Here is a 20,766-nt window from a genome sequence, read left to right on the forward strand (position 1 = left end):
GTGCTCCCATATGCCTCAGAATATTTGGGTTTCTCCAGTGCTTCTCATTCTCCTTGTGAGTTTGTATAGTAAACAGATGCCTGCAAAGGAGGTGTATCCATAGAGGAATTGCCAGTCTCCAGTACAAAGACTTTACTCGAGTTTGAGGGTTGTTTTGTCCCTCCCTGCACACCTTTTTTTTCCCCTCTTGCAAATGCATCTCCCTTTTCTGTTAGACATATTTGCTTATTGCTGGAAGTTCACGGGTGCATTTTCTTTTTCCATCCAGCAATTCTGTCCAGGTGGAAGAGACAGAATTTGACCCTAAGCCTGGGATTTTTGGATGCCTGGCAGCCCCGTCAACTTCCCAACCTCCTGAAATCCCTGACAGATGGCCACTGCACATGCAGAACCTGTTGAGTGCATATCCAGCGAGTCAGAGGCGTTTGGGAAGTTTGATCATAGCTATTGGCATGTGATATGAGCAGTAGGAATAGTGTGTAGACTGGACAGAAATTTGGGTGGCCAACATGGTGCTGCTACTCCTGCGAGTTTGTCCCTTGCCAGACCTTGATCCTTTGTGAGAAATGGAGCTCTTCCATCTTCTGTGTCCAGCATAGGCTGGACTATGATGCAAAGTGCACTCTGGTGCAAAGATTTCTCCCTCTCCCTCAGGTGTAACCAGCATCACTTTTCAAATAATTAAATCCCTAGCTTTTGTCACCTTGCCTGGCAGAAGGCTGGGCTTGAGGATGAAAATTGGAGATAGTTTCCCTCTGGTGGGAGGGAGTCACTTGTCTGTTATCTTTACTAGGATTTTAGGCTTAAAATGGATCTTCTGTATAAATGTTAAGAAGGTAACAAATATGGGTTATCATGCCTCGCAGCAGGTTTTCATTCAGTGGTAATGATTTTACTTCTGTGCTATCGACCAGTGCCCATCAAAAGGACAGAGCAGACCAGCTCCCTGATTTCATGCTAATGCTCTGCAGAAGCTTAGGAAAAAGCAGGGAAACCTCCATTTTGCCAAGGACACTTCAAGGAGAGTTTAGGCAGGCGAAAATGTCATAACCCAAATAGAAATAGTGAAATTGAGACACTGAGGCTGACAACCCCCCACCCTCCAGGAAATGTCCCCCAGTCTTTACTGACCAGCCTTTTGAAAAGAGACACCTCAAGCAGCAGCATGTCAGTCTGGTGCTATTTGCAGTCATTCCTCCTGTTTTGTTTTGGCAAAGTGCATGTATTTTCTCCTGAATCGATGCCTTTCCCGTGTAAGCAGTGACTGTTCTGGGCTCTGGAGCTGGTTACAAGACCTTGTGGAGCTCATAGTTCTTGCAGCTTGAGTAGAAGCAACGCAACACTCTGCTTTCACAGTTTTGCGATGTAGTTTCTACGTATGAGCGTATTCCTACCGCAGTGTGTGTGTCCTGAATGAGTTTTCTGTGTCTCTTTGCTTCCCAGCTGTATGTGTCTTCAGAGAGCCGCTTCAACACCTTGGCAGAGTTGGTCCACCACCACTCCACCGTGGCAGATGGGCTCATCACCACCCTGCACTACCCGGCGCCCAAGCGCAACAAGCCCACGATCTACGGCGTGTCCCCCAACTACGACAAGTGGGAGATCGAGAGAACCGACATCACCATGAAGCACAAGCTGGGTGGAGGGCAGTATGGAGAGGTGTATGAAGGAGTCTGGAAGAAGTACAACCTCACAGTGGCCGTGAAGACTCTAAAGGTAGGACTCAATCTCAGAATATTCCCAGCAGGAAGCACGAGTTCGGGGTGGCTGCCCTGCCCTTAGCCCTGGTTAGAAATTTGGGTTGATGTCGGGCCTTCCTTTGTGTGCTGTAGGCTTGGAATGGTTAATTTTTGAAGGAGCTTGATCCTACTACGGTTTATGTGATGCGTGAAACACTCATATGTAAACAAAGGAGGATGTTAACAGCACAGTTTTTACTTTAGAATGGATGAAACCTTAGAAAAGTAAATAGTGGTGTGTCGCATTCAGGGTGTGGTAAAGGTGAGCTGTTCACGGATGAACACACCAGCACAATCTGATGTATTAAGGAAAATTGTGGATTATGAGTCAGTCAACACAAAATTCAAAGGCTGTGCTTCAGGGAGGCTTTACTTGTTTTGATTTTCTGTCTTATGTGGCGTCTCTCCCAAAAGACAAGCTCCCTGTGTACCTGGAAGTCTTAAGCAATTGTTCACAGCTGCTTCTGATCGAAACACACAAGAGGAGGAAAAAGGGTATCCAAGCTAAGATGTATTAAAATTCATAAGTGGCTTTAATGAAGAACTGGATAATCAGTTCTGCTGCTGGCTCTGCTCCCTGATTTCTGTGTCTTGGTTTCCTTGTCTCTTGAAATGCAAATAGTGCTCTGTGAGTTCATAAGGTCATTGCTTAATTCATCTATGTTTATAAAACTGTCTTGAGATCTTCTGGCACCATCTGCACACATTGCATTTGATTGCTTAATAGGAGTTTATGCGAACTTGACACCATGTTCTTTCTCCTCGAATGGGGACGTGGTTTGGTCTTGCAGAAACAAACAGAACAGGGGTTTTTGTTTGTTTCTTTTTGGTTTTTTTGCAGTGGAAATTTTGAAGTGGAGAGAACTGTGTAGATGCTTCAGTGCCAGGGGAAGAACCTTTCCTTGATTTAGGGAAAATATTTCATCCTTACTCTCTGAGCAGTGGCTGCCTCAGTACTTCTGGGTTGCTATGACTGCAGAAAGTATTTTCATTTTGGCCTTTTTTGTACTCTGGAGGTTCCTGCTGTTGCTCCCAGCGGGGGAGTCCAAGTGCTGCTTGCACAGGGAGCGAGTGACATCTAGTGTTGTCCCTGCTCGGGATCACTCGGGAGTGTTGCAGAGCAGGTGAGCTGGGATGTGACCAGCTTCAACAAAACACCTATTTTCTATTGAGGAGAGCTCAGTGCTTTCCTGGAACGCTGCTTGATGTAACATCTTCCTGCTGTGAGCTGCAGTGTGAGGATTCCCGACGCCTTCAGACTTCTCATCCTGCTTTCATTCTCTTCTCTCTAAAACCCCTCAACAAAGATAAATTGTGTGTTATCCCATCAAATCTGTTTGTGCAAAGGAGAAACCTTAATACAGACCATGGCTGTTTCAAATATATCAAATAAATATTTAATGAAACACTGCTAAAAGTGGTTCATAATGTAGCATGGAGCAGCATGTTCCACTGGGGAGTGTAAGAACAACCAAGAAGAGAGAGTTGAGAAACACTCCAACCCGCAATTATGCACGCTAAAACCATCCTTAAAAGCGAATTTATAATCCACCTTTTAAAATCCATTAGTGTACTGCCTGACAGGTGGGATTATAGCTTTCTTCAAAGTTTTTGGAAACATTTTTAAATCACATTTATATCCCAGTTCTACTGGGGAAAACAAGGTTTTCACAGCTTCTGCACAACCCTTCAGATGACTCATTTTATTTTCCTCCGAGATAATATTTTTCAAAACTTTATATGACTCTCCTTGTTTCCTTCCCCATCCACTCCAGATATCTCCGTAAGAAAAAGGGGAGGGCAGACTAACAGAGAGAGGGAGAGAAAAGGTCCTTCCAGCATCTTTTTGAATAATGATGCTTATGAACACCCATTTGTTGTTCAGTTTTCTATCAAGTGTCTAAACATAGCTCATGGCTGGCACAGAACTCTAGAAGGAGGCAATTCAAGCAGCACACACTGTTCCTCAGACAGTGTTTTGGTGCTGAGATATTTCCCATTAAAATGCATCACTGGCAGCTCCACGAGTTGCACAGGACACATCAGTATTTATAAGGGACACACTCTGAATTTGTGTTTTTACCCCCAGGGTTGGAAAGGGGGCACAAGGCAGGCACTGGCTGCAGGAAGGGGGCACAGAGCTCTGTGACCTGCACAGTGTTGGACCAAGTTCATCCTGCTGTGACTGTGGCCACAGCGTGTTCTCCTGAGGGCCATTTAATGGCTGAACTGCTATGAGCTGGTCAGCTCAGCACATTTCTCACTGCACACCTTGAGTCTGCAGCCACTAGGACTGCTCCTGCTTTTTCTTTTTTTTTTCTCTCTCCTTTTTTTCTTTTTATTTTTTCCCCAGCAGAGAAACCTGTGTTTTAAATTAGACAACACACAACCCCAGTGTCCCTTAATGCCATGGCATGGCCCTGTGCTCTGCTAGGAAAATACTGTACAGCCAGAACTGTTTTATTTCTTCCATTGGGATCTGGAAGCCGGTTAAGGCTGGTCCTTTGCACGAGATCAGGTTTTCAGAGAGATCATTGTTACAGTGGTTCTCTGTATGTGTCCTTCCTATTAATTTGGTCACTCAGAGGTAGGAGATTTCAAACAGTGGAGCAGCTATGCAGAGGAGAAACCTTCCAGGGTTTGTGTAGCATGAATAAGATCAAGGCGTATTTAGGGTAATTTTGCAACCTGGATTATTAACCCAGTTTCCTTTGCCAAAGAGAACAGTTTAAGGTCCTGCTCACAAGGACCTTTGGACTATTAGTTTTGACAGTGTGTTCAGAAAAATTGCAGCTGCCAATCAAGCTAATTGGCAATGAATAGTAAATGATTGAATGAAACTGTTGGAAAAATGTTCTCCGTGCTAACTGCAGAGCAGGGAGCTGGCTGGATCTCACCGTGGCAGCCCACTGTTATCATTCTCACCAGCAGCAGTAAATCCTTTCCAATCCTTCCTTAAAACACTTTGTCCATGTAGCCTGTCAACATTAATCCATCAATGAAAAAAAATATGGATATAGAAAGAAACATTGCTTTAGGAATAGATCTGTATTTTTTGCACCACTTTGAAACGACCTTCCGGCCATTTGGGGCATATTTTCTTCAGAAAAATATGTCTTTTGAGCAAGACTGTCTCTTCCTTGGGTTTGTGCTGTGCCAAGTAACTTTATGGAGTCCAGCAAATCGGTAGTGACACGTCTGCCCACAGTGGTTACGTCATGGGTCAGGCTCTAAATGCCAGAAATGAATCTGTGAAACCTTGGACTTTCAGTCACAGAGTAGCTGCCATCGGTCGTGCCTCCCTGTCTGGGATGGGGGGGTGGGTTCTTGTTCCTGCCCATTGAATCTGCAGACCTGAATTTCAGCAGCTTCTCAAGCGTTTGATTGTGTTGTGTCCTTCCTTTTATGTTCATTCTTGTTCCTTTGTTGTACTTTTTATTTCACGTTATCTTTTTTTTCCTGTTAGGAACAAGCACGTTTTTTTTCCTTTTCAGCTCCTGAGTGTTCCTGTGAGAGACCCCTCACAAAAAGGATATGGATTTTCTTTCCCCAGAAAGCTCAGTTAGAATAAGAATGACAAAAATATGTATTTTTTAAATCATACAAAAAAGCCAATGTTCCTAACTCCCTGGCTTTGTGATGTGACCACAGGGAAAAATTACCTTGCAAGAACTATGGCTTATGTTGTCAGTTTGCAGTTCTTTTTGTGTCCTCATACAAAAATCTGTTCCCCTTTTGTGCACACTGTTTGCCAAAGCTTTGCCATTGTTCTGCAGGAGGATACCATGGAAGTGGAAGAGTTCTTGAAAGAAGCTGCAGTAATGAAGGAGATCAAGCATCCAAACTTGGTGCAATTATTAGGTAAGTGATAAATACCAAGCAGAGGGATTTGAACTAAACCCTTGTGCAGTGATATGGATGTTAAGGAGCAGATAAGCTGCTTACCATACCAAGGCTTTAAATACAGACACTTATTGTCTGGCAAAATTCACAATTTGTACCACTAATACATGATTTTTAATGATCTCGTCTCCCTAATGTTTAATTTGCCAGAGCCTGAAGCAGAAAATTAAACCCCTCTATTAACCACTTCCAAGCAGAACTCATTCTTTCCATAAGCCCCAGATTTCTACCTTCTAGAGGTGCAAATTGCCCTCGAGGACACAACCTGAAGATTCACTGAGGTTCTCAAACACTCATTGGCACCTTTGTGTTGGTCCCCAGGGGTGTGCACGCGGGAACCTCCTTTCTACATCATCACAGAGTTCATGACATATGGGAACCTGCTGGATTATCTGCGTGAGTGTAACAGGCAGGAGGTGAATGCTGTGGTGCTGCTGTACATGGCAACTCAGATCTCCTCAGCCATGGAGTACCTGGAGAAGAAAAACTTCATTCACAGGTAGGAAGGACCATGAGCACCCCTGAATCTCGAGCACAGAACACCCCTTGATGTATTTTCCTGCCTTTCAGGCTGTCACGGCATTGGCTTAGATGCAGTTGCTGTTCTATATTTAACACACTAGTGCATTGTGTTCTGGCACAGTCTGTTAACCTGTCTATAGGATGGGTTTTCTCTCAGGGTTTTTCTCTTACCTTTGAAGAGGCTGCAGGTGAAAGACACATCGGTTCTTTTATATTTTGGGCAAGGGCCTTAATTGTAAAGGCTTCCCAAAGTAACAGACTTTTAATGGACCAGATAAGCTACTTCCTTGATTGTAACAGCCATTAAAACTGCAGTTGGTGTTGCTGGATGTGAGCAAGTGCTCACAGCAGAGCCACCCTCTAAGAGCCACGTCAGCCCATGTTCTTTCTTATTTGGTTCGCCTTGTTTCCCATCCTCTGTAGGGATTGTTCCCGCTATTGTCCGGATTGCGTATTCACTTTAATAAGCATCTCTGCAGTCTTAAAAGTCTCAGAGACTCTGACCTTTAAGAGTGCTGCAATTATGGCTGGAGCTTTACGTTCCTCATCTGCAGAAGTGGGCTCCTGGCAATGTAATGACACATCCTGCGCCAGGGCTGGAGAGTCACTGAGCTTTATACAAGATGCTCTCGGTGTCGTAGCGTGACCTTTCCTGCCCAATTAACTGGAATATGGAATTAGCACGTGTTTTTTCACAGAGACAAATATGAAGATCGTGTGTAAAGTTCTAGGTGCTCCTCCAAGTCATGCATTGCCTTTGCTGCCTGAAAGGCCTGTTTAAATGCTGCCATCGGTCAATAAATTGAACAGTGATGCTGCCAATTAAAATTTCCAGCCTTTGATTTGCTCTGTTGAAAGTGTTTTGTCCCGTCAGCCTGCAGGAAGTAAACTTTAAAAACCTCTTTGTGTGAATCTCATTTGTCTGCTCTGCCATTCATTTAATTTCCTCTTATTTCTGATGATCCATTTATCTAAAATAAATAGTAGCATTTTTCCTTATCAGCCACCCCCATAACCACCTACCCAATTATTTGAAGAGTGTTGTCACAATTCACATCCATGGATTCAAATGCTGGGCTCTGACCTCATTTAATGAATCAGGAAGGAGGAGGAATTTGATTATGAAGAGGAGCTTTTATTTAGATACACATTGTAGTAATCAGCATTGATAAGAAGGTATAGTCAAAAACACTGTGAAAATTTAATGGGCGTCTAGTAAGATGTAATTTTTTCTTTTCTCTTTTTTTTTTTTAATTTTTAATTTATTCTGATTGAGCAGAACAAGCAAAAGAATCAGTGGCAGTGTCTGCCTCTTATCTAAAGATCTGACTGGAGCTTCCTGGTAGAATCAATTTTTAGTTCAACGTGACCTAATCTGGAAGAATGTTTTAACAAAACCTAATATTAGGAAAGATATACTTCTGTGCTTTACCTTTTTATCCTCCTGAAGCGTTTCTGAGTGTGCAAACAGCAGGTACGAGCCAGGGAAGAGGCAAATGCAACATGCACATCTCTCACCTGCCAGGGTGGAGCCAGGTGAAAAAGTGCAGAGGACAAGCTTAATTTTGCTTATTGCCCAGTCCCTTGAAAATGTCAATACTGACAGCAGAGGCCACAACAGGTTTGCAAAGGCCAAAAGATGGTGTGAACAAGTTGTGTTGTAGAAGGTGGTACACTTGGAAGGAGGGAGGGCAGAGCTGGGAGCTAATCCTGGTGCTTGAGCAAGGACTGGAAAAGGACTCTGGAGAATAACTGGTGTTAGTTGGGGTGACTGAAGCGTTAGAGGGGTGGGCAAAAAGTGAGGCTTTGAGACTGGGTTTCTTCAGTGCTCATCCTCAGCTATTGATAACTTGAGCGCTGACATTTCTTTACATTATTTTTATCCTGAGGGTGGCAGCTTTTATTGAAACTGAGGGGGCTTCTTGAAGCTCTCACTTCAGATTAGGGAAAAAAACCACAAAAACGCTTGGATGACAGTCTTACAAAGCCAGGATGGAAAATAACTTTCCCTCTCACATGGGTGATGTAACTACAGAATTTCTGTTTAATACTCTCATCAAAATAATCACAGAGGCCCAGGTTTCTTTGGGAACAGCAGGTTTCCTTGCTATCGCTAAAAGTGAGATGGCAAAGACTTCTCATTGCCTATTTTTTGTCTTTTTTTTTTTTTAGGGACCTTGCTGCCAGGAACTGCCTTGTAGGGGAGAACCACTTGGTGAAGGTGGCAGACTTTGGCCTGAGCAGGTTAATGACGGGTGACACGTACACGGCCCACGCTGGGGCCAAATTCCCCATCAAGTGGACAGCCCCAGAAAGCCTGGCCTACAACAAGTTCTCCATTAAATCCGACGTCTGGGGTAAGAATTTGCATGTACAAATTAATGCAGATTATAGTCTTCTTTTCCAGGGCTGTGAAATGAGGCCATTGTGGAACATTTCAGGAGGGAGCACGTTCCCTGGTTTGAGCCACATTGTTCTTTGAGCTTGTCAGAGTGCAGGAACTAATCTCTGTTCAGGCAGTCTGAGAGCAGAGCACAGAGGATGCTGACCTGACTTTATATATTTGAGTTGTTGGCAAATATGAAAATAAAGGATACTGTAGGGTTTATAGAAATGTATGAAATGGGGCTGGAGGACACCAATGCTACTGCCTTGATGGAGTTATGGCACAGGATTATGAAGGGATATATTGTTACATAGCAAAAAAACTTCCTAACTACTTCAAGGAGGAAAGAATCTGGTTCGTTTTATGTTAAAAAAATAATAATTATGTGTGTATCTGTCTAGCGATAGCTCCAACTTCATCTTTCTGCATTTTAAAAGAATAATCTTTGGAGTGAGATGAGGAGAAGCAGTGGGGAAATTTGATGACAAATGGTTATTGAAGAGCCCTGAAGTGCTGGTGATAAGAGTAGGCTTAGCTAAGTGGAGCTCTGTTCTTTCAAATCTGACCACAGAAAATCTCATTGTACTTTTATCAGCCCTTCTTTGGGTTTTATATCTCTGCCATAGCTGTTGGTCAAATTCTCAAAAGTGCCCAGTGACATGAGATAGAAGTTTGTGGGACGTGGTCCCAAAAGCACTTGGAAAATGATATCCTGAGCATCTTCTATATATAAACCAACAGACAGTACTGAAGCAGTACTGAAGTTTTCTGCAGTTTGGGGGAAACTGTGCAGAGAAAGGCTTTATTTTGAAGAAACTTTTAGGTAGGTGGCTGATGCAGAATGTTCTCTAAAGCCCAAAACAGCTTCCCAAAGAATATGTGACTACTGACCAAGGTGTTTCTGCTGCTTTGGACTTGCAAGTGGTGTTGGCTGTTTCTGTCTGCCACAGCCTCAGGATGCTGCTGTGGTGGCTGCAGGATCCCTGTTGCATTTCAGCAGTAGAGTAATCCAGGAGGAAAGATCCTACAGGAGTATTGGGTACCTTTAGTTAGGGTTAGTTGTAACCTTGCAAAGCAGAGTTGGGGCAGAGGACTTTGGGGTGTGATCAGAGCAAACCAACTGTCCCTGGAGGCCACGGCTGCTGCTGGGAATGCCAGAGTTTAGATGTTTTCACCTCACTGCCTCAAGACAGCAATCAAAGAAAATTGTGCACAGAAATGTCTAATGTAGATTGCCCTTGGTGGCTTTGCCATGTAATGTGATGTGATTTCCTTACTTATGCAGAATTGTAATCGCTTTCTCTTCAGGTTAAGAACAGAATAGGGTGACTGAACTAATTACATGCAGGTTGTTGAACTGGTGTTGGGTTTATTCTGTGTGCCTGACTCCTGGGTTTAGCTGCCTGACCCTGGTGCTGACCTGCATCCCCACCAGCTCCTGAGAATTGAATGCCTCGCCTGTTCCAAGACCCTTTTTGTGCTCTCCCTTTTCCTGTTCAGCTTTTCCCTGTGACCAAAACGTCTCACCCTCACCGTGTCTTGCTAGCAACTGCTAAAACTTTCCTCTCACTGCTGCCTCCCACATTTCCCTTCAAGACCACGCTGCAGCTAAACAAGGGCACCCCAAAAACACTGAGCTATTAAAATGTGCAAGTCCTCCAGGGAGAGGTTGCAAATGAGAGGAGCTGTCACACTGAGGGAGTGACTGCAGTGCAGCAGTGAAGCGGTTTCAGCTAATCCACTGTGAAGTCTCTTAATTGTGCCTCTAATAGGACTTGAAGGATCTCAAGGCGTTCAGGTTTGAGACAACTGATACATTGAAAATTAGTCTAATTCTACCCTGTCATATCGCAGGAGACTTGTCTGTGCTGACGGAGAGGCTTGTTATGCTTCTTTAACATTTAAGCTGCTGCTGAGCATGGGATCTGAGCCACCCAGAGCTGGTCTAAGTGTGCAGCACTGTTTAGTGACTAGTCCCACTAAACATCCTCCCAAATTTAAGATGAAAACAAAGCTTATTGATTTTTTTTCTTCCTTTTTTCCCCCTCCCTTTTTCTCCACTGCAGCCTTTGGCGTTCTGCTGTGGGAAATCGCAACCTACGGCATGTCCCCTTACCCTGGCATTGACCTGTCTCAAGTCTATGAGCTGTTGGAGAAAGACTATCGTATGGAGCGCCCTGAAGGCTGTCCTGAGAAAGTTTATGAGCTCATGAGAGCATGTAAGTGTTCCTCAGCCTTGCAAATGCTGCTTTTTAGCTCTGCAGGGGTGCAACAAAAGTGCCGGGATGTGGCCACGTGCGGCAAGGCACGAGAAACCCCCCCGCCAGTCCCAGGGAAGGTGCAATGCTGTGTGGAAGTGTTTGGTTAAAGCTGCTTTCCCCAGAGGATGAACACGCCATGAAACCAGCTGTTCATCCCTGCTGGGAGCCCACAGGCCTCGGGGAGAGATTTGTTGTGGATCTCAATGCTTTCTTTGTCTCCTTTTTCCTGACAACTTAAAGAAAAGCTTGTGCTCAAGGATGAAGCAGGAGCTTCGTTTGGTTTCTTGCAGGACTGACTGTTCCTCTTCACTGTGGCTACTTGGTACGTGACTCAGTGCCACAGGCTTTTTTCCAGTGGTGCTCAGCACCTACTGTCACACACTAACATGGAAACCTGATTTAGGGAGTGCTGGGTGTCTGCAGCTGTCACTGAGCCAAAGTGGTTGCAGACACCCAACACCCTGTAAATCAGATTTCTGTGTCAGTGTTTTATCTCCCTCAGTGTATTAGAAGGGAAGTGTGATTTCTGGCTGCTCCTGGTGCAGAGTACTGAGTGTCTGCTGCTGGAGGCAAGTTTTGAGTGGTGGTGTGTTTTTTTCAGGCTGGCAGTGGAGCCCTTCTGATAGACCTTCCTTTGCCGAGATCCATCAGGCCTTTGAAACTATGTTTCAGGAATCCAGCATATCAGATGGTAAGTTCCTCTTGGACCAGCAATTCCAGAGATGGGGAAAGAGCTGACTGCATCCTTAACTCTGCATGTTATTCATAGACTGTTTTCACTGAAACTCAGTCCTAGGTTGTACTACCTGGTGTAAATGGCATAGAAAGCAGATACATATTTGCATGTGGGGTTTTTTGGGGAGCAGACATCTCATATTAAAGGGCCAAATGGCTGAATAACCTCAAGGAACTTCTGCTTTGCATTGCTCACTTTTCTTTTTGTGATATTAACTCCAAACAGTGCAGTAGCTTTTTATCTTCTGCTGATTTAAATAAATGTTTTTCTTCTGTGCGTTGCAGAGGTGGAGAAGGAATTGGGAAAGAAGGGCATGAGGAGTGTAGTGAGCAATTTCCTCCAAGCCCCAGAGTTACCAACTAAGACACGAACATCAAGGAGAGCAGCTGAAAGCAAAGATGCCAACGAGGGCTTGGAGACTGCACATGCTCGAGGCCAGGGGGAATGTGGTAGGTTTTAATTAAAGTCATTATTCCTTCAGGAAATACAGGGAAAAACAACATGCACATCTTGCTCCAGGCCTTCACGTAGGCAGAGCTGTACCTAATAACAGGTGCCATCTCTGTTGTACCAGTGCTGTGTTTCTGGGTGACAGGCTGCTGAGTTTGCTGTCCTGGGTCCAGAACTCCTTTTATTAGTTTTTGCAAAGGTAGGTTGTTAATTCTGGGACCAGATACACACAGCAGCTGGGAGTGTGAATCCTTAACTGGCTGAGGGACTGGTGCTATCCCTGCCGTTGCTCAGAGAAGCCCTCGGAGTTCTTTTAACTTATAATGGCTGTTACCTGGAGCTCCCTAAAGACCAGAGCCTGAGCACAGAGCTCTCTGATCATATCCTCTTCCCATTCCCTGGCAGGAGCTATCAGTGGGATCTCCCACTGCCTCTGAGTGCAGGGTAATCTGCTGTGTTCAAGCCACTTTACACTACCACACTGCATAATTTAAAGCAGGGTGATAGCTCGGGTTTTGCAAGCCCCATAAGGGAGGTTTCTTCACTTTCCATCCTACCAGATTTGTGCTTGCAGCACAGAAGAGTATTACTCTTGGCAGGTACCAAATATAATTTCAGCGAGGGACAAAGAGGTATTTACAGAATCTCCCATAAAATTAAACTTCCAATCAGTTTCTTCAGACATTTACTTGCCATTCCGAGGAAATAAAAGCGGTGGTAAAAGGGTGACTGAGTACAGGAGATTTGTATCTACCTCGTTTGAAAAATAATAAGGTAAAATGAAATACAGTGGGGGTTTTTTCAGCTCCTGTTGAGGCTGCTTCTTCTGACCATTCACGTGACCTTTTTTGTGTAATGTCAGATTCATCTAGTAGTACATGTTTCAGTAGCAAATGCACATCTAGACAAAGAAGGGGGGAAAAAGGAGGGGATTTAAAATATTGGGAAAAGAAAGTAAAAGTGACTTAGAAATGGAGGTTATTTACCATATATAGGAAATGAAATTGCCTATTATTACAAGCTTTTGAAGTAAAATAATTTCATTTAAATACTTAAGGGTTTTGAGAGATTCAAGTGCAGCAGGAATAATACGATTTTAACATTATGCTGGGAGTCATTTCACTCTTTACTGTGAAAGAAAATTTTGCACATTAAAGTTTTATTGCAGTTTCCCTTCCAATTGTCAGTGTTTCCATAGCAAGTCCAGCAGCTGGAAGCTGATCCTCAGTGCAAGCTGCTAGTTTTCTGTGGATCCTGCAACTCCAGTGTCTATAATCAGAAAGGCCATGACCTGTGCTCTGGCTGTCCAGGTCCCCATAAGTCCTGTGGGAATGGTGTTCCTGTGAAAGTGTGCTGTCTTCTCTAAGTCCACAACTATTTTATTTCAAATTCTCTCCCCTCAACCAAAATCCTACCCATAGCATGATGATGTCCAACATGTGACTGAGAAGCATCCTTCTTTCCCCTATGACTCTGCTTCACCTCCCCTCTTACTGCCTAGTCAAGCTGTAAATGTATCTGCTGCCCTGCAGGCATTCCTCCTTTGGATCAGAATGCCTTCACAGTGCCTGGCCTGGAAGTGAGCCCCTCTGTCAGTCAAACACAGAGACCTTCAGGACTCTGTATGAATTTATTATAAACCATTATTCATTTTTAAATACCTCTTGTAAGTGGAGAAAGGGTCACCCCATCACTTCCCTCCGCAGCGGTGCTGCTGAAGGAGGCTGGTGCTGCCCCTTTCCTCTGTTACTGTACAAAGCTGAGCATCTTCACCATGGTACGACCTGAAATGTATCTTGGTCTTGATTTCTGCTCATGGAACAGTTATTTCCATTCCCCACAAAGGATGACATCAGGAAAATGAAGGAGGAGCCTGGGGATGGAGGTGGGTTACAGAGGTGCCTTATTAATTCAGAGGGTCAGCGATTCAAAACACAGCAATAGCACAGGGACTAAAGCAAAGGCCTCTTTGTATTTATCTTCTTCACAGTGTGAAGTTTAGACAAGTCTCCAGATGTGAGGATGGGAATCTGAACACGAATATGTGATGTTTGTGTGATGTTCTTTCAATCGGAAGCCTACAGGGAAAGCAGTTTGGCAGCCACCTCAGGAGTGAATGGATGCAGGATCAGGGACCACATTCAGTCCAGACTTGAGTGTGGCTGCACTTGCTTTAACTCTGCTCTGAAGTTGTGTCTCTTTAGAGAACCTCCACCTTTTGGAGGTGCTGCAGGTTTGCAGCAATAATAAACAGATTATTCTGGCTCTTGGAGCAATGCTCAGAAAACTGTTTTCATTTCCCTTGCAGACCCTCTGGACCATGAACCTGCTATTTCTCCCTTGCTCCCGCGGAAGGAGAGGGTGGCCCTGGAGAGCAGTTTGAATGAAGATGAGCGGCTGCTTCCAAAGGACAAAAAGCACAACCTCTTCAGTGCCCTGATCAAGAAGAAGAAGAAGACTGCTCCCACCCCTCCCAAACGGAGCAGTTCCTTCAGAGAGATGGACGGACACTCGGACCGCCGGGCGGGCGGGGAGGAGGAGTGCAGGGATGCTGGCAATGGGGCTTTCATTGCACCCCCCACAGACACAGCTGACCCCTCCAAGTTTCAGAACCCAAGCAATGGGGCTGGTGTCACCAACGGGGTTGTTGCTGGGAACTCTGGGTTCCTGTCTCCCCATTTACGGAAGAAGTCCAGCACGATGAGCAGCAGTCGAGGGGTGGCTGGGGAGGAGGAGAGCAGTTCCAACTCCAGCAAGCGTTTCCTGAGGTCCTGCTCAGCCTCCTGTGTGCCCCATGGAGCGAAGGACACGGAGTGGAAATCCGTGACTCTGCCCCGGGATTTGCAGTCCACGGGACGCCAGTTTGATTCCTCCACTTTTGGGGGGCACAAAAGTGAGAAGCCAGCACTGCCTCGGAAGCGAGCAAACGAGGCCAAGACTGACATTGCTGTCAGGGGGACAGTGACCCCTCCTCCACGGCTGCTTAAGAAAAATGAAGAGACCACTGATGATGTGTTCAAAGATGCAGAGTCGAGCCCTGGCTCCAGCCCTCCCACCCTGACACCAAAACTTGGCCGTAGGCAACCTGCTGCCCCTCCTTCCTCCTGTGGGCTCCACAAGGACGATGGAGTCAAATCCAGTGCCTTAGGTACCACTGTGACCATGGACCAAGGTTCTGCTGCCAAACCCAACCCTGCTGGGTTCATGGGGGCCAGCAAGGCTTCCTCTGAGGAGCCACGATTGAGGAGGATCAAGCAGACCTCGGAGTCAGCAGGGAAGGACAAAGGGAAGTTATCAAAGCTGAAACCAGCCCCTCCACTCCCTCTCTCTTCATCCTCCATCGCCAAGCCTGGGAAGGTTTCTCACAGTCCCAGCCATGAAGCAGCAGATGTGGTGTCTGGGCCGAAATCCAAACAGTTGACTCAGGTTGGAGAGGCTGCAGGCAGTGATGCTGTCAAGCCAAACCAGTCAGGGGAAGGTGTGAAAAAGCTGGGGATCCCCTCTGTACCAAAGCCACAGTCCTCTACAAAGCTGCTGCTGAGCACAGCAACCCCAGCTGCCTCTTCCTCGTCCATACCCTCTGCCCCAGGCGGGGACCAGGCGTCATCCACGGCCTTCATCCCTCTCATATCCACCAGGGTCTCGCTGCGGAAGACCCGGCAGCCCCCGGAGAGGATTGCCAGTGGCACCATCACCAAAGGGGTGGTGCTGGAAAGCACCGAGGCTCTGCGGGTCGCCATCAGCAAGAACTCTGAGCAAATGGCAAGCCACAGCGCTGTCTTGGAGGCTGGCAAGAACCTCTACACCTTCTGCGTGAGCTACGTGGACTCCATTCAGCAGATGAGGAACAAATTTGCCTTTAGGGAGGCCATCAATAAGCTGGAGAACAACCTACGGGAGCTCCAGATCTGCCCGGCCACGGCCGGCAGCGGTGCCGCGGCCACCCAGGACTTTAGCAAACTTCTCAGTTCAGTGAAAGAAATCAGCGACATTGTTCAGAGGTAGCAGAAAAAACCGGGTTAGGAACACACAAGTCAAATCAATCACACAATGGGCCAAAGCCAACTGAGGAGAGAGTAACGTGTGGACTGACAAAAGGACCGGGGTGTTCAGGCTGGGGCTGCGCAAAGGACGCAGACTGTGACTGGACGCCCCAGCTCCAAAGGGCAGGGCTGTGTTCAGGAGGCACTTTCCACCCTCTGAACTCAGATTCCCTGTGTTTCATATAGTCGTAATTGTCTTATCTGTGGAGTTCTTGCCTTGTGGACTACAAGTCTAAATGCTGATGTCACGCCATGCCTTTTTAGTAATATTTTATTGTTCTGGACAGACCGTTAAGACTGAAGCCAGGCTGATGGACACTGAGATACCATCCTCCTCAGGAGGACTTTGTACTGCATTTTTGTCCCCTCTCTCTACCCCCCTGTACACGAGGATGAGTGTTTGGATAGCAATATACCCACTGTGTTTCTTGGGAGAGCTGCAGCACATGGCCCTGGCCCGAGTCTGACACTTACCTGCCATTAATGCAACAGATTTGGCGCTTGGGAGGGGAGGGGGAAAAATAATTAGTGTAAATTTTTTTTGAATGACAGAATGCTACAAGTGATGATTGCCCAAATTCTTCCTGTGATTCCACCAGCTGCCCTTTGTTTCTGTGCTTTCAGTAGATTCTCAGTGTTGTTGAGCTCAAATGAGTTGTTGGGTTCCAATGTTGGAGGCAGCACCTGCGGATCTCCCTGGGTAGTGAAACAGGAGTGATGAAGGTCTGGAGGAGGTTGTGCTATCACAATCTCGTGATATCTGACATTATTTGGGCTGGTGTTTGGGGTGAGGGGTTGCAGAGCCCGGGGAGCTGGTGCTGAGCAAGGCATTGCTCCCTGAAAGCCAGAGGGTGGCAGTGAGGGGGGATGGCTTGGGATGAGCTCTGAGACACCACTGTGCCTCCAGCAGCCCTTTTGGCTGAGCCTGCACATTGCAGTGGGTGAGAACTGCTGTGCCTCCAGTTGAATTTCCAGTTTTTTGTTCTGAGAGCAGAGATGGGGCCTGGCCTCTGCCCTCCTGTGCTTTGAGGGGCTGTGGTGCCTGCCTTTCCGTGCCAGTGGAGCTCCCCGGGAAGAGCTCCAACGCCAGTACTCTGGGGTTAAAACTATTAGTACCTTCATGGTGGTGTGGTTCCATCCAACATCAAACAAGGATCTGTGAAGACTGCAGACACTTCCCTTGGGTGCATCTCCCAAGGAAACTGCCACAAAATGCTGCCAGCAGGACTCCTGGCCTTCCTTTCCAAGGTCCTGTGACCTTCCCAACTAATGCAGCGCGGCTGGGAACTAACTGTGACTTGTGACAATAGTGAAAGAACAAGGTTTAGGGCTATTAACAGTGCAATTTAACTCCTCTTAACAGTTCCAAACATGAGAAAAACACATTTTTCATGTCCTGTTCCTCTGTAACTCTTGTGACCCCTCTTGTGTATCTTAAACACTAATTGCCTTCAATTGTATTTTATGCTGTTCTCTTTGGAACTGTTTGTTTTGTATATGATTTCTAGTAGTTCACTCGTGTGTGTTCACACCACTTCTCGCCCTCACAAACAGCCATGACTTCACATGTGACAAATGTTCAAAAGAAAATACACACTTTCTGCCACAGGCTGCCTTTAAAAATGTAAGAAAAGAGAAAAAAAACCAACCCTTGGACTGTCTCTTTCCTGGAGGTACTGTTTTTACTTTGATAACATATTGTGCCACTATATTATACATTTGTATCTTGTTATTACACACTTTTGTAGACTTGTCTTTTTTACAGTGTGTAAATAGCTCTGTCCTTCATCTCTGTGATACTTAAGGGGGTCGTTTCCCCTTTAATTTAGTCCAGTACAGATTGTTTCTGTACACGACTTTCAATTCTTCCTCCTCTCTTTCTCTACTTTTCTTTTTTTTTTTTGATTTATTTTTTATTCCAGTCTCTCTTGTGTAGTGTATTTAAAAATAAATCAATGTTGAGGAAAACCTGTGTTTGTCTGTTAGCAAAGCTTTTCCAACCCAGTTATCTCCCCTTAGATTCGGCATCTGAAAACAGGGGTTCCCTGTCTGGGGGGTTCAGCGTGGCCCTTTGGCACAGAGGGATTTGTGGAGCCAGGCAGCAGCCCCTTTCCATGTTCTTTTGATCTGGCTCTGGGAAGTCAGGAGAGAAAAGAGATGCACAGAATAAAGACTGTGTCATCACCTCTTTTGAATCAAAGACTCCACTGTTGTCTTCAAAGATTTAAATCAGAGATTTGACTAAACTTTTCTTCCTGTTAACGGTTTGTAATCTGTAATTCAGCTGCTCTTGTGGTTCCCTTCTCCTCTGCTATGAAATGACCCATGAGTTTCTCTCCTTATACAGTTCCCTCCTTCATTTCAGGTTGCCCATTTTTATCTGCAGCCTTCCCAGCAAATCTGGAGGGTTCTGGGTGGGAATGTGACCAAGATCCTGGCGAGGTCAATGTCCAGGCTGCTCTTCAAAGACTTGCATATGGTGAATAGCTGTGGGCTGAGGGAAGATGAAGAAGCTTAACCTGCCCCTAAATACCACCACTCTTGGTGACCTCCATCTCCTCTGGCTTAGGGACCAGTCCGTGGTGTCGTGGGAAGGCAGAGGCCGGGTTACCTGTCTGGGGAAAGCCCCGAGATCTGTGGTGTTGGGAGTGAAAGAGAGGGGATTAAAGGCTAAATTTAGCTGAGTACAGTAGGAGTTGATTTAACAGATCGATGCATTTAACAGTTTGATTGCTCCAATTTTCAAGGCTATTGAGCTTGAAAGTGAGAGTGCTCTGGGGGAAAAATAGCTGTGTTTGTGGTTTTGTTTTGGTTTTCCTGTCTTTGAAATTACAATGTTCGCTCTTTTAAGTTTTAAAGGAAAACTTGTCATCTTGCCTTTTGTTGAGAAGTTGCTTGTCACTAGATGTAAAATGTGGTCAGTGTTTTAGGCTCTTTTCTCTTAAAAATCCCACATTATTACAGACAGGCTGGTGTGACATCCTGGCTTGTGGAGGTGCTGCTGGGCCAGCAGTGCTTTCAGGTGTGTGGGAGTGCTGCCTGTCCCCCAGGATGGTCAGGGACAACCCACAGCCTCTCCCTTGGTTGACATTCATCCTTCCACAATTGAAAAGAAAGGAAAACACACCTAAACACAGTGTCACCTCTGAGGAGAGGGATCCTGACATCACCTGTGCATCTAAGAGCGGGCTGGCAGCAGAGCAGGGGACACTCCCGGTCCAAGGCTGAGCCCTGACCTGGGTGGGCTGCTGGGAATGATGCTCCTGAATCAATCCATGGCCAGTCCTGATGCCTGGGCAGTGCTGGTGCCCCTAAAGCTGTGGATGAGGGACAGCCCTGTGAGTCATTCCCGTGTAGAGGCTGGGCTCAGAGCTGTCCTCCCTGGCAGTGCTGCCCAGTGGGTGTTGAACGGTAGATCCAGCTCAGCAGAAAGTTGACCTGCATCCAGTCCAGGCTGAACATTTTCCTGTTGAGGGTTCAGTGCTTGTCCTGCCATCCATTCTGCTGATAAAGGTCCCACCTGTGCTCGGGAGCCACAGCACTGCATGACCCAGTTATGATACACGAGCCTCTTCATGAGTCCCTTGGATGTGATTAAATCGGGCTCTTTCTCTGCAGAGGATCCCCTGGGCTTCTGAAATTTGCTGTTCCTGTTGTGTGTGTTTGTAGTGCTGCAGGTCTGCTCGGGGTGGAGGAAAGGTGAGGAGCAGCCTGTGGGAATGGAGTGGATGGGCGGAGACGGGGCTGGGACAGGGACAAGGGTTGTGCCTGAGCAGGGGAGGATAAGGGGGTGTTTTATAGGGGGTCCCAGCAGTGGTGATGTTGGCAGCGTCTGCATCAGCCCTTGCTGCCTGGGCCCACTGGCTGTGTGTAGAAGAATCCAGTGCCAGTTTGGTGCCATCCCTGTGTGGGTTGGCTGGCACAGCAGACAGTGGTACCAGAGCTCCAGGAATGTCCTGCCTTGTCCACGCTCCTCTCTGCCACCTGTGTGGCCGTTCCACAGTGGATCCAGCTCCTTACAGTTTGTTGTGCAGGTGGGTTCCAAGGTCTCCCGCTCACAAAGGTGTTGGGGGTCTGGGTGTCCCCTCAGGAGCTGCTTCACAAAGGGACTGGGGAGGGGAGGATTTGGGAAGAGCTGGATGGGAGACACCACATCCAGTGTGCAGGGAAAGGCTTTCCAGCCTCCTGGGGATCGTTCTTTGCACGTTCCCCCCTCCTTCCTCCCAGACACACCCCCAGACTCCAGGCAGTTATTTTCCCTTCACTTTTACCTCCCCTCTCCCCGCAGCGTTAATCACTAAGGAGCAATAATGGAGAGCCTGGAATGCTGCCTCTTCCCAAGCACACCAGCCACCCTAAGGTGTGTGCCAAGGCGAGCTCCAGGGGTGCCACAGCCCCTCACCTGCCCCACATTGCAGCCTGATGGGAACCCCTTTCCTGCCAGAGGGTGAGCAGGGGCATGGCATCACCCCTGTGGCACCAAGCTGGCCATCAAGGAGCCCTGGGGTGCAGGGGCTGAGCCCAGCTCTGTCCCACCTGCCAGGTAAGTGCTTCACTTTCAGTGAGTTCTACAGAGGTTATTGGACATCAATCAGCCTCGTTATACGTGTGCTTTTATCGTGCTGCTCTGAGCCTGTTCCTCTCCTGCTCTTGAGAGCGGTAGCTCAGGCATCCCTGTGGCCACAGCATTGCCCGGCAGTTTTCCTTTCCCTTTCTGCAGCAGCCA

The 20,766-nt window shown here is 46.6% G+C and overlaps 1 protein-coding gene across 2 annotated transcripts in view; it reads left to right on the plus strand.

Moving 5' to 3' along the window:
• Positions 1-18,008, plus strand: part of ABL1 (ABL proto-oncogene 1, non-receptor tyrosine kinase) — a 78,664-nt gene extending 60,656 nt beyond the window's left edge. For both annotated transcript variants that reach the window (XM_027687736.1, XM_027687737.1), the window contains exons 4-11: positions 1,444-1,716; positions 5,516-5,600; positions 5,964-6,141; positions 8,337-8,521; positions 10,617-10,769; positions 11,413-11,502; positions 11,832-11,996; positions 14,306-18,008. In XM_027687736.1, the coding sequence (XP_027543537.1) occupies positions 1,444-1,716; positions 5,516-5,600; positions 5,964-6,141; positions 8,337-8,521; positions 10,617-10,769; positions 11,413-11,502; positions 11,832-11,996; positions 14,306-16,002 (2,826 nt within the window). In that variant the 3' untranslated portion in view covers positions 16,003-18,008. The remainder of the gene's footprint in view (positions 1-1,443; positions 1,717-5,515; positions 5,601-5,963; positions 6,142-8,336; positions 8,522-10,616; positions 10,770-11,412; positions 11,503-11,831; positions 11,997-14,305) is intronic.
• Positions 18,009-20,766: the final 2,758 nt, after the last annotated feature.

This window comes from Neopelma chrysocephalum, unplaced genomic scaffold (genome assembly GCF_003984885.1).
Source record: "Neopelma chrysocephalum unplaced genomic scaffold, ASM398488v2 Primary Assembly neopelma1_74, whole genome shotgun sequence".
NCBI lineage: Eukaryota > Metazoa > Chordata > Aves > Passeriformes > Pipridae > Neopelma > Neopelma chrysocephalum.